The sequence below is a fragment of the Ranitomeya variabilis genome, chromosome 1 (genome assembly GCF_051348905.1).
Source record: "Ranitomeya variabilis isolate aRanVar5 chromosome 1, aRanVar5.hap1, whole genome shotgun sequence".
Classification (NCBI taxonomy): domain Eukaryota; kingdom Metazoa; phylum Chordata; class Amphibia; order Anura; family Dendrobatidae; genus Ranitomeya; species Ranitomeya variabilis.
Window position 1 is genome coordinate 90226275 of NC_135232.1, and position 14303 is coordinate 90240577.

Genomic DNA, 14303 nt, shown 5'->3' on the forward strand with positions numbered 1-14303 from the left:
CCGAACCCTCACCACGACCACCAGGGCGATCAGGATGAGCGGCATGAAAGGCACGAACTAAATCGGCCGCATGAACATCAGAGGCGACCACCCAGGAATTATCCTCCTGACCATAGCCCTTCCACTTGACCAGGTACTGAAGCCTCCGCCTGGAGAGGCGAGAATCCAAGATCTTCTCCACCACGTACTCCAACTCGCCCTCAACCAACACCGGAGCAGGAGGCTCAGCAGAAGGAACTACAGGCACAATGTACCGCTGCAACAAGGACCTATGAAATACATTGTGAATAGCAAACGACACAGGAAGATCCAGACGAAAAGATACAGGATTAAGGATTTCCAATATCTTGTAAGGCCCAATAAAACGAGGTTTAAATTTGGGAGAGGAGACCTTCATAGGAACAAAGCGGGAAGAAAGCCATACCAAATCCCCAACGCGTAGTCGGGGACCCACACCGCGGCGGCGGTTGGCAAAGCGCTGAGCCCTCTCCTGTGACAACTTCAAGTTGTCCACCACATGATTCCAGATCCGCTGCAACCTATCCACCACAGAATCCACCCCAGGACAGTCAGAAGGCTCCACATGACCCGAAGAAAAGCGAGGATGGAAACCAGAGTTGCAGAAAAAAGGCGAAACCAAGGTGGCGGAACTAGCCCGATTATTAAGGGCAAACTCAGCCAACGGCAAGAATGTCACCCAATCGTCCTGATCAGCAGAGACAAAACACCTCAAATAAGCCTCCAAAGTCTGATTGGTTCGCTCCGTCTGTCCATTAGTCTGAGGATGGAAAGCAGACGAAAACGACAAATCAATGCCCATCCTACTACAAAAGGATCGCCAGAACCTGGAAACGAACTGGGATCCTCTGTCTGACACAATATTCTCAGGGATGCCGTGCAAACGAACCACGTTCTGGAAAAACACAGGAACCAGATCGGAAGAGGAAGGCAGCTTAGGCAAAGGAACCAAATGGACCATCTTTGAGAAGCGATCACATATCACCCAGATAACGGACATTCCCTGAGATAGCGGAAGATCAGAAATGAAATCCATGGAGATATGTGTCCAAGGTCTCTTCGGGACAGGCAAGGGCAAGAGCAAACCGCTGGCACGAGAACAGCAAGGCTTAGCTCGAGCACAAGTCCCACAGGACTGCACAAATGACCGCACATCCCTTGACAAGGAAGGCCACCAAAAGGACCTGGCCACCAGATCTCTGGTGCCAAAAATTCCCGGGTGACCTGCCAACACCGAGGAATGAACCTCGGAAATGACTCTGCTGGTCCACTTATCCGGGACAAACAGTCTGTCAGGTGGACAAGACTCAGGCCTATCAGCCTGAAATCTCTGCAACACACGTCGCAGATCCGGAGAAATAGCTGACAAGATAACTCCATCTTTAAGAATACCAACAGGATCAGCGACTCCAGGAGCATCAGGCACAAAGCTCCTAGAAAGAGCATCGGCCTTCACATTCTTTGAACCTGGTAAATACGAGACAACAAAATCAAAGCGGGAGAAAAACAATGACCAGCGGGCCTGTCTCGGATTAAGGCGTTTAGCAGACTCGAGATACATCAGATTTTTGTGATCAGTCAAGACCACCACACGATGCTTAGCACCCTCGAGCCAATGACGCCACTCCTCAAATGCCCATTTCATGGCCAACAACTCCCGATTGCCCACATCATAATTTCGCTCGGCAGGCGAAAACTTCCTAGAGAAAAAGGCACAAGGTTTCATAACAGAGCAACCAGGGCCTCTCTGCGACAAAACGGCCCCTGCTCCAATCTCTGAAGCATCCACCTCAACCTGAAAGGGAAGTGAGACATCGGGCTGGCACAAAACAGGCGCCGAAGTAAACCGGCGTTTCAACTCCTGGAAAGCCTCCACGGCAGCAGGAGCCCAGTTAGCTACATCGGAGCCCTTCTTGGTCATATCCGTCAAAGGTTTCACAATGCTAGAAAAATTAGCGATAAAACGACGGTAGAAGTTAGCGAAACCCAAGAACTTCTGAAGACTCTTAACTGACGAGGGCTGAGTCCAATCAAGAATAGCTCGGACCTTGACTGGGTCCATCTCCACAGCAGAAGGGGAAAAAATGAACCCCAAAAAGGGAACCTTCTGTACACCAAAGAGACACTTTGAGCCCTTGACAAACAAAGAATTTTCACGCAAAATTTTAAAGACCAACCTGACCTGCTCCACATGCGAATCCCAATTATCAGAAAAAAACAAAATATCATCCAGATAAACAATCAAAAATTTATCCAGATACTTCCGGAAAATGTCATGCATAAAGGACTGAAAAACTGAAGGCGCATTGGAGAGCCCAAAAGGCATCACCAAGTACTCAAAATGACCTTCGGGCGTATTGAATGCGGTTTTCCATTCATCACCTTGCTTAATGCGCACAAGGTTGTATGCACCACGAAGGTCTATCTTGGTGAACCACTTGGCACCTTTAATCCGGGCAAACAAGTCAGACAACAGCGGTAAAGGATACTGAAATTTGACAGTGATCTTATTTAAAAGCCGATAATCAATACAAGGTCTCAAAGATCCGTCCTTTTTTGCCACAAAAAAGAATCCCGCACCAAGAGGGGAAGAGGACGGACGAATATGTCCTTTCTCCAGAGACTCCTTGATATATGAACGCATAGCGGTATGTTCAGGTACCGACAGATTAAACAGTCTTCCCTTAGGAAATTTACTGCCTGGGATCAAATCTATAGCACAGTCACAGTCCCTATGAGGAGGCAGTGCACTGGACTCAGACTCACTGAAGACATCCTGATAATCAGACAAATACTCCGGAACTTCCGAAGGCGTAGAAGAAGCAATAGACACAGGCAGGGAATCCCCATGAATACCCCGACAGCCCCAACTTGAGACTGACATAGCCTTCCAGTCCAGGACTGGATTATGGGTCTGTAACCATGGCAGCCCTAAAACAACCAAATCATGCATTTTATGTAGAACGAGAAAACGTATCACCTCGCGGTGTTCAGGAGTCATGCACATGGTAACCTGTGTCCAATACTGCGGTTTATTTGCTGCCAATGGTGTAGCATCAATACCCCTAAGAGGAATAGGATTTTCTAATGGTTCAAGAGTAAAACCACAGCGCTTAGCAAATGACAGATCCATAAGACTCAGGGCAGCACCTGAATCTACAAACGCCATGACCGGATAAGACGACAGTGAGCAAATCAAAGTTACAGACAGAATAAATTTAGGTTGCAAATTACCAACGGTGACAGGACTAACAACCTTAGCTATACGTTTAGAGCATGCTGAGATAACATGTGTAGAATCACCACAGTAGTAGCACAAGCCATTCCGGCGTCTATGAATTTTCCGCTCATTTCTAGTCAGGATTCTATCACATTGCATTAAATCAGGTGTCTGTTCAGACAACACCATGAGGGAATTTGCGGTTTTTCTATCACATTGCACCGAATTAGGTGTCTGTTCAGACAACACCATGAGGGAATTTGCGGTTTTGCGCTCCCGCAACCGCCGGTCAATTTGAATAGCCAGTGCCATAGTATCATTCAGACCTGTGGGAATGGGAAAACCCACCATAACATTCTTAATGGCTTCAGAAAGGCCATTTCTAAAATTAGCGGCCAGTGCACACTCGTTCCAATGTGTCAGCACGGACCATTTCCGAAATTTTTGGCAATACACTTCAGCCTCGTCCTGCCCCTGAGACATAGCCAGCAAGGCCTTTTCTGCCTGAATCTCAAGATTGGGTTCCTCATAAAGTAAACCGAGCGCCAGAAAAAACGCATCAATATCAGCCAATGCCGGATCTCCTGGCGCCAGCAAAAAAGCCCAATCCTGAGGGTCGCCCCGTAAGAACGAAATAACAATTTTTACTTGCTGAGCAGAGTCTCCAGATGAACAGGGTCTCAGGGACAAAAACAATTTACAATTATTCATGAAATTCCTAAACTTAAACCTGTCTCCGGAAAACAGTTCAGGAATCGGTATTTTAGGTTCTGACCTAGGATTTCTGATAACATAGTCTTGTATGCCCTGCACACGAGTAGCCAGCTGGTCCACACTTGTAATCAAGGTCTGGACATTCATGTCTGCAGCAAGCATAGCCACTCTGAGGTAAAGGGGAAGAAGAAAAAAAAAACAAAAAACTCAGAATCTTCTTTCTTATAATCCCTCTTCTGCAATGCATTAAACATTTAATACCGGCCTGGCAAACTGTTATGACCCCAATGGCGAGGGTCTCAGAGGTACGTGGAAGTCTGCAGAATACAAAAATCCAGCTCATAGGGCAGTGGTAACTGGTTTGACCATATATCTACTCCTAACGCCAACACTAGAAGTAGCCGGGGATCATTCCTACGTTGATTCTAGATGACACGCTCCAGCCGGAGAATCTAGCTACCCCTAGTAGAGGAAAACAAAAGACCTTTCTTGCCTCCAGAGAAGGGGACCCCAAAGCTGGATAGAAGCCCCCCACAAATAATAACGGTGAGGTAAGAGGAAATGACAAACACAGAAATGAACCAGGTTTAGCACAGAGAGGCCCGCTTACTGATAGCAGAATAAAGAAAGGTAACTTATATGGTCAACAAAAACCCTATCAAAATCCACACTGGAAATTCAAGAACCCCCGAACCGTCTAACGGTCCGGGGGGAGAACACCAGCCCCCTAGAGCTTCCAGCAAAGGTCAGGATACAGATTTGGAACAAGCTGGACAAAAATACAAAACCAAAACAAATAGCAAAAAGCAAAAGGCAGACTTAGCTGATATAACTGGAACCAGGATCAGTAGACAAGAGCACAGCAGACTAGCTCTGATAACTACGTTGCCAGGCATTGAACTGAAGGTCCAGGGAGCTTATATAGCAACACCCCTAACTAACGACCCAGGTGCGGATAAAAGGAATGACAGAAAAAAACAGAGTCAAAAAACTAGTAACCACTAGAGGGAGCAAAAAGCAAATTCACAACACACCACCACCACTCTCCTCTGCACGTGTGCCCTCTCTTCAGCCCGCGTGTCATCCACCTCATCACTATCACCACCACCACTCTCCTCTGCACGTGTGCCCTCTCCTCAGCCCGCGTGTTATCCACCTCATCACTATCACCACCACCACTCTCCTCTGCACGCGTGCCCTCTCCTCAGCCCACGTGTCATCCACCTCATCACTATCACCACCACCACTCTCCTCTGCACGCGTGCCCTCTCCTCAGCCCACTCGCCATCCACCTCATCACTATCACCACCACCACTCTCCTCTGCACGTGTGCCCTCTCTTCAGTCCACGTGTCATCCACCTCATCACTATCACCACCACCACTCTCCTCTGCACGTGTGCCCTCTCTTCAGCCCACGTGTCACCCACCTCATCACTATCACCACCACCACTCTCCTTTGCACGTGTGCCCTCTCCTCAGCCCGCGTGTTATCCACCTCATCACTATCACCACCACCACTCTCCTCTGCACGCGTGCCCTCTCCTCAGCCCACGTGTCATCCACCTCATCACTATCACCACCACCACTCTCCTCTGCACGCGTGCCCTCTCCTCAGCCCACTCGCCATCCACCTCATCACTATCACCACCACCACTCTCCTCTGCACGCGTGCCCTCTCCTCAGCCCACTCGCCATCCACCTCATCACTATCACCACCACCACTCTCCTCTGCACGCGTGCCCTCTCCTCAGCCCACACGCCATCCACCTCATCACTATCACCACCACCACTCTCCTCTGCACGCGTGCCCTCTCCTCAGCCCACTCGCCATCCACCTCATCACTATCACCACCACCACTCTCCTCTGCACGTGTGCCCTCTCCTCAGCCCACACGCCATCCACCTCATCACTAGCGCGGCCGCCACTCTCCTAGAGTCTAAGATGTACACTAATATGTGGGTGTTGTGAAAACTGTGCAATCATCAGAACCAGGTAGTGATGGATTGTCATAGAAAGGAAAAGCCAGCTCACCATGGTAGCCTAATTTGATCCAGCGCTCAGAGTAACATCAGTGCCTGGGACAGGAAGAGCCATGAGTAAAGGTGTGAACCAGAAACGCGTAGGTATTTTTCTTGATGGACTAAACCTTGGATGTGAAAATGCTTTTTGAACCTTTTCAATAAAGATGGAGATTTAAATCCATGAAGTTGGATCTTCCATTAAAGTAGATATGGATTATGCCTGGACATTAATCCCTTAAAGGGGTTGTCCACGACTTTAACATTGAGAGCCCATCCTTAGAATAAGTCATCAATGTCTGATCTGTGGGAGTGCGACATCCAGCACCTCTGCTGATCAGCTGTCCCTGGTGTCAGTGGCTTCAGGAACTGCTCAGTTGTGGAGGTGCATAACACCGCTCCGTCAACTGTATAGTGGTCGCAGCAGGGTACTGCACATCTGCTCCCTGTTCAAATCAATAGGGTGTGGCTCCCTATTCAAATCAATAGGGTGTGGCTTCATATTCAAATCAATAGGGTGTGGCTGCCTATTCAAATCAATAGGGTGTGGCTCCCTATTCAAATCAATAGGGTGTGGCTCCCTAGTCAAATCAATAGGGTGTGGTTTCCTATTCAAATCAATAGGGTGTGGCTGTGCGGTACCCGGCTCCGGCCACTATTCAGTCAACGGAGCTGTGCTATGCACCTCCATAACTGAGCATTTCCGATCCACAGTTTGACCTGTTTCACCCACACTGAGCTCCCTCTATCAACCCATCAATGGTGATCTGTTGATCTATAATGATCTATAATGTGATTGCGGGTTACTAATTGTTTTCTCGAATAGGCATGTGCCTTTTAGGCCATGTTGTAAAAAATAAATAAATAATTTGAAAAATAATCCCACTTGCCCCAAAAATGGTAAAAGTTTTGGTCCATATACTTTATTTTTGTTGCAATAGCAAACCACAGAAATAGATATAGTCTCTCTGAATATACAACAATCCATAGAAAAGAAAGAATAGAGTTGTATGTACCCCGAAATAATAATACAAGCTACAATGTGATTAGTAAAGACAGGCAAAATAAAAAAAAGTTGTTATTCTTGAAATGTATTAATGAAAATAATTGCCCTGCTATATGTAATAGCTGGCAGTGTGGTAAGGGTTAATCCCTGCTGGGGAAGTTAGGTGGTAGCATTATATGTAATGGGCGTCTGACCGCAGGGATGCTCTGTGGTTGGGGCTCTGAAAGGGCGGCCATGGAGAGTTATTGTCTGGAGATGGCCAAGTCCAGCGCTCGACCTGTAAGTCACATTTCATCTCCCGCTCTCTGGATCAGTGGTGGTCCCATCAGTCAGACCCTAAATGATCATCTAGTAGCTTTCAGAATGTTCTAGGCCTTCTCTTACAGAATGTCGTTCCTTTTTTGTTTCTGTTCTGTAAGTCCCAACAAATCCCCTTTCATTCATCTTCCCCCAGTTTACAATGCTGTAGGACTGGCCGCCTACGAATTATTTGATAGCGTGGACTTCGATGAATGGTTTAAAAGTCAGTTGCTAGGAGAACTGCAAATTACCCACGATAGGTAAGAACATTTCATCCATCTACAATGGGAAATCACTTTTTTATTATTTTGTGTGTCGGCCGTATGATTTATATCACATGAGTAACTCGCTTTATGGCACCGCTGTGGCGGTAAGAGGAGATGCCACATGTCTCTCCTGATGTATATAGAACATACTTTGGTCACAGAGTTTTGTGCTTTTAGTTTTAGCTCCTTCATATTAGGAATATTTCTATATTTTCATAACCAGGAATATTTTCAGATTTCATTTCATGAGAAAGATTAAAGAGGTTGTTCACTACTCTCATTGATGACCTCTCCGTAGGCATTGGTCATCAACGTCTGATCGATCGGGGTCTGACATCCAGACAATCAGTTGTTCTCTGTGTTGGCGGCGGCCAGAAATGCAAAATTGAGGAGCTGCTCCGTATTCTGGTAGTTTACAGCACATTTGCCTCCTACTGATTTGTGCAGTACCCTGCGGAGGCTGCTACCAGAAGATGGAGAAGCTGTTTTTGCCGCTGGCACCAACACCAAGAGCAGTTAATTGACGGGATGCTGGGCGTCCGACCCCAACCGTTCAGACAGTGATGACGTATTCATAGGATAGGTCATCAATGAAAAATTAGTGGACAACCTCTTTAAAGGGAATCCAGGTTTTTGCCCTTATCTGACAGCACTGTAATGTAGTGGCAGAGAGCCGAGCCCAGTAAGTGATACATTCCTGGAATCAGGGTCTCTAGCCCTATGTTGTTCTGCTCTCAGATAAGGTAACAAAAACCTGGTGCCATATTCCCTTTAAACAAGACCCTATGCAAGGAAAAAAACTGTATAGACGCATTGCTTAAGCGTTGCCATGGCTTACTCTTTCACAAAAGCGTAAAAGGGTCCCTGAGGTGGAATCATTAAATGATGACGTATCCTAGTGATATGTCTTTGTTTTAAAAGCTATAGTCACCACCGACATGAAAATATAGATTTTTACATATGTCACCAGTTATCTTTAGATAATAAAACTGCAATAAGTTTCAGTCTCCAATCTTCATTCCTTCATTCATTTTCAGACCCCTTGACATGCAGGTTGTAGCCCTATCCAAGTTTCAGATTCGTGTGTGATGGGAGTGTCTGTCCCAGTAGTAAGCAGAGGAAAAAACAAAACAAAAAAAAAACACATTTCTTGTACCTAAGCATTCGCATGTATGCAAGGAGTTATGGAACTGAAGGAATTTTAAGGAACAAATAAAGAAACATTGTTTTATGGAGCCGGAACGCTTTTCTTTTGTTTGGGTTCCTCAAGGGGTTCCTCAAGGATCAGTCCTAGGCCCCCTCCTCTTCTCTATGTATACTGCCCCTATTGGACAAACAATCAGTAGATTTGGGTTCCAGTACCATCTCTATGCTGATGACACCCAATTATACACCTCTTCTCCTGCTTTCACTCCGACCTTCTTAGAAAACACCAGTGATTGTCTTACCGCTGTCTCTAACATCATGTCCTCCCTCTATCTGAAACTGAACCTGTCAAAAACTGAACTCCTCGTGTTCTCTCCCTCTACTAACCTACCTTTGCCTGACAATTGCCATCTCCATGTGCGGTTCCACCATTACTCCAAAGTAACATGCCTGCTGCCTTGGGGTCATCCTTGATTCCGAGCTTTCATTCACCCCCCACATCCGATCACTGACTCGCTCTTCTTATCTGCATCTCAAAAACATTTCTAGAATTCGCCCTTTTCTTACTTTCGACTCTGCAAAAACTCTTACTGTTTCTCTTATTCATTCCCGTCTGGACTATTGTAACTCTCTACTAATCGGCCTCCCTCTTACCAAACTCTCCCCGCTCCAATCTGTCCTGAATGCTGCTGCCAGGATCATATTCCTCACCAACCGTTACACCGATGCCTCTACCTTGTGCCAGTCATTACACTGGCTACCCATCCACTCCAGAATCCAGTACAAAACTACTACCCTCATCCACAAAGCACTCCATGGCTCAGCACCACCCTACATCTCCTCTCTGGTCTCAGTCTACCACCCTACCCGTGCCCTCCGCTCCGCTAATGACCTCAGGTTAGCATCCTCAATAATCAGAACCTCCCACTCCCGTCTCCAAGACTTTACACGTGCTGCGCCGATTCTTTGGAATGCACTACCTAGGTTAATACGATTAATCCCCAATCCCTACAGTTTTAAGCGTGCCCTAAAAATGCATTTGTTCAGACTGGCCTACTGCCTCAATGCATTAACCTAATTATCCCTGTGTGGCCTAATAAAAATAGAAAAAAAAAAACAAAACACATAATCAGGTTCCTTGCATCATGTTCTCATACACTTTATACAGTTAATAGCCTCTGTGTCTGTACTGCTACATACTTAGGCAGTTAACTGGTTCAAGCAGCTTTACATGAACACCCGAGCCTTACACTATGGCTGGTCCAAATAACTAAAGCAATTGTTACCATCCACCTCTCGTGTCTCCCCTTTTCCTCATAGTTTGTAAGCTTGCGAGCAGGGCCCTCATTCCTCCTGGTATCTGTTTTGAACTGTGATTTCTGTTATGCTGTAATGTCTATTGTCTGTACAAGTCCCCTCTATAAGTTGTAAAGCGCTGCGGAATATGTTGGCGCTATATAAATAAAAATTATTATTATTATTTGCTGTCCCAGTAGTACATGCTGGATGTGAAGACTGTGTATATACAGACTGCTGGCTGTTGCTGCCTTCACTTTCTTTCATAGATCAGCCCAGCTGCAATCCTGCATGTTTTTCCTCTCCCACTCCATGTCTATAGCCTCACCCTCCGTGAGACTGTAGATACTTTCCCTTGCGTACAAACCTCTCCCGCCTGCTATTGCTGGCACTGAGAGAATGGAGGGGTGAGCAAGCCAAGTTGTCAGAACAAGGAGCAGGAGCTCTGATGGATTGCCATCTTTACCTTTATTTATTTGCAGAGCACTGAGCAAGATAAAGTACTTACAGACACTATGCAGCAGCAAAATGGTACAACATTTTCAATGACGATTATATCGAAGGGTGCTTTTAGGAATCAAATGAACAATATGAAAAAAATCTGTGCACAAAATTGGTCCTTTTAATAAAAATAAAATCTTGTACTCTCCGCACTGGCCAATAGAGATCAGACAATAGACAGACTCTTTTTCTGTTCGGCATGTTGACTGTTGCATTTGATTTTTCTAGGTATAAGTTGTTGCGACGGAGAGTAATCTGGTTGATCGGACAATGGGTTTCTGTAAAATTCAAGGCCGATTTGAGACCGTCACTGTATCAAGCAATTCTTAATTTGCTACAAGACCAGGACTTGGTTGTAAGTAGGCGAACTCTTCCACTTCATTCATTTATGGGACATGATTTGATAATTGCTAATTAAAAACTGATCATTTAGTTTAAAAAAAAGTTGATAATTAAAAGTTGTAAGAAGAAACTGAGCATTAGGGTCTGAAATGTTTGCATTTGACCCCCAAAGATGAAAAGTAGCAGCTTAGCGGTGAACGATCCTTTCCTTTCCCAGCTTTGTATTTTCAAGGATTCTGTCATTAAATCATTTGTAAAATTAATGTGAGATGAGTTTTTAATGTGCTCCGGCTCATTACAACGTGAGGCAGCCGAGCCTTTATATCCGCTGAAAATAGATATCAGATGTCAAAGGCTTCATCAGAGAAGTAATTGGCGGGAAAATGGGAGGAACCAGAAGCTGGAAAGAAACCAGATCTGTGCTTAATGAGCGCCAGGACTCTTCATTAGCCGCCAGTATGTACATAAAGCGCAGGCCCGGACAGAACTGGCAATGAAGGCTTTACATTCTTACCGTTAGGACTCTTCACAATCTCAAATCAATCTCTTCCTATATCCTTACAATGTCAAAGAATTGTGATGATCTGATTTATTTTTTTCCTCTAGGTTCCTTTATCTGGTATAAAAATATTTGTACCCATCGATCGTTTGATTGAGCGAGCTGTCATTATATTTTTCGGTATTCTATAATTATTACCACTGGGCCCTTCTGTCTGTGTCCACTCCTGCTGTGGGCTCCAGCTGGGACTCAGTAGTCACAATCAGTGACTAGCGCTCGTGCAGAGTCTGCCAGGTGATAGAATATCATCATTGTGACCATGTCACCATTTTGGAGAACAGTTTAGGGGTTTAAACTCTGCGGATGGGTTCCCTTTAAGCCGAGAGATCCACCCTTATGTGGATCTGCCACCAGATTTTGCAATACTAACTTCATACATTATTAAAGTTGTTACCCGGGACTTTGGTTATCTATAATATAACACTGGGAGCGTCACTCTGTCCGAAGCCTTTGTAGACTGCGCAAGCGCCGGCGCAGTCTGGACCCCACAGAGTGACGCTCCCAGGAGATCGCGGTATGCGTAAGCACTGAACGCACACCGCGATCTCCAACAGAGAAGCAGGGACGAGACAGGAGGGTGAGTATGCAATATTTACCTGTCCCGTTCCACCGATGCGCGCCGCTCCGTGCTCCACATCCTCTGCCTGTGACGTTCAGTTCAGAGGACGCGATGACGCGCTTAATGCGCGCCGCCCTCTGACTGAACAGTCACAGCCAGAGGACCCGGAAGACGGAGCGGCGCGCATCGGTGGAACAGGGGACAGGTGAATATAGCAAGTGCCGGGGGCCTGAGCTAGCGGCGACTCCGGCACCTGACCCCCACGGCACGCCGGTGTCCCCGCCTGCTCCGGCACTCGGCGCCCAGCACAGCCACGCACAGCCGCCCGCACTCAGCACCACCACGCACAGCTGCCCACACTCAGCACCACCACGCACAGCCGCCCGCACTCAGCACCGCCACACACAGCCGCCCGCACTCAGCACAGCCACGCACAGCCGCCCACACTCAGCACCACCACGCACAGCCGCCCGCACTCAGCACAGCCGCCCGCACTCAGCACCGCCACGCACAGCCGCCCGCACTCAGCACAGCCACGCACAGCCGCCCGCACTCAGCACCGCCATGCACAGCCGCCCGCACTCAGCACAGGCACGCACAGCCGCCCGCCCTCAGCACCGCCACGCACAGCCGCCCGCACTCACCACAGCCACGCACAGCTGCCCGCACTCAGCACCGCCACGCACAGCCGCCCGCACTCAGCACAGCCACGCGCAGCCGCCCGCACTCAGCACCGCCACACACAGCCGCCCGCACTCAGCACAGCCACGCACAGCCGCCCACACTCAGCACCACCACGCACAGCCGCCCGCACTCAGCACAGCCGCCCGCACTCAGCACCGCCACGCACAGCCGCCCGCACTCAGCACAGCCACGCACAGCCGCCCGCACTCAGCACCGCCATGCACAGCCGCCCGCACTCAGCACAGGCACGCACAGCCGCCCGCCCTCAGCACCGCCACGCACAGCCGCCCGCACTCACCACAGCCACGCACAGCTGCCCGCACTCAGCACCGCCACGCACAGCCGCCCGCACTCAGCACAGCCACGCGCAGCCGCCCGCACTCAGCACCGCCACGCACAGCCGCCCGCACTCAGCACCGCCACGCACAGCCGCCCGCACTCAGCACCGCCACGCACAGCCGCCCGCACTCAGCACCGCCACGCACAGCCGCCCGCACTCAGCACCGCCACGCACAGCCGCCCGCACTCACCACAGCCGCCCGCACTCAGCACCGCCACGCACAGCTGCCCGCCCTCAGCACCGGCACGCACAGCCGCCCGCACTCAGCACAGCCACGCACAGCCGCCCGCACTCAGCACCGCCACGCACAGCCGCCCGCACTCAGCACCGCCACGCACAGCCGCCCGCACTCAGCACCGCCACGCACAGCCGCCCGCACTCACCACAGCCGCCCGCACTCAGCACCGCCACGCACAGCCGCCCGCATTCAGCACAGCCACACACAGCCGCCCGTACTCAGCACAGCCGCCCGTACTCAGCACAGCCGCCCGTACTCAGCACAGCCGCCCGTACTCAGCACAGCCGCCCGCACTCAGCACAGCCGCCCGCACTCAGCACAGCCGCCCCCACTCAGCACAGCCACCCGCACTCAGCACAGCTGCACTCAGCACAGCCGCACTCGGGCAGTAGAGCCGGAGAGAGAAAGATGGGAGCAACATATGGCAGAATGGAAACAGGAACAGGCAGAATGGGTGCAGCACATTACAACAGAATGGGGGCACAGGATGGGAGCAGCACATGACAGAATGGGGGCGCAAGATGGGAGCAGCACATGACAGAATGATTGCGCACGATGGGAGCAGCACATAACAGAATGAGGGCGCACACATGACAGGATGGGGGTGCAGGATGGGAGCACATGACAGGATGGGCCGCAGGATGGGAGCACATGACAGGATGGGTGCAGCACATGACAGAGTGGGGGCACAGGATGGGAGCAGCACATGACAGAATGGGGGCGCACACATGACAGAATGGGGGTGTAGGATGGAGCAGCATATGACAGGATGGGGGCGCAGGATGGGAGCACATGACAGGATGGAGCAGCACATGATAGGATGGGGCGCAGGATGGAACAGCACATGACAGGATGGGGATGCAGGATGGAGCAGCACATGACAGGATGGGGGCGCAAGATCGGAGCACATGACAGGATGGGGATGCAGGATGGAGCAGCACATGACAGGATGGGGGCGCAGGATGGAGCAGCACATGACAGGATGGGAGAGCAAGATGGGAGATGGGAGTCTGTGCTGCATTTGTCTGATATGTGAGCGGTGTCTGTGCTGCATTTGTCTGATATGTGAGCGGTGTCTGTGCTGCATTTGTCTG

At 49.3% G+C, this 14303-nt stretch overlaps 1 protein-coding gene across 4 annotated transcripts in view; it reads left to right on the forward strand.

Annotated features, from left to right (window-relative positions):
- IPO11 (importin 11) overlaps positions 1-14303 on the forward strand; it is a 518704-nt gene that overhangs the window by 154118 nt on the left and 350283 nt on the right. For all 4 annotated transcript variants that reach the window (XM_077286029.1, XM_077286021.1, XM_077286008.1 and 1 more), the window contains exons 15-16: positions 7433-7538; positions 10716-10842. In XM_077286029.1, the coding sequence (XP_077142144.1) occupies positions 7433-7538; positions 10716-10842 (233 nt within the window). The remainder of the gene's footprint in view (positions 1-7432; positions 7539-10715; positions 10843-14303) is intronic.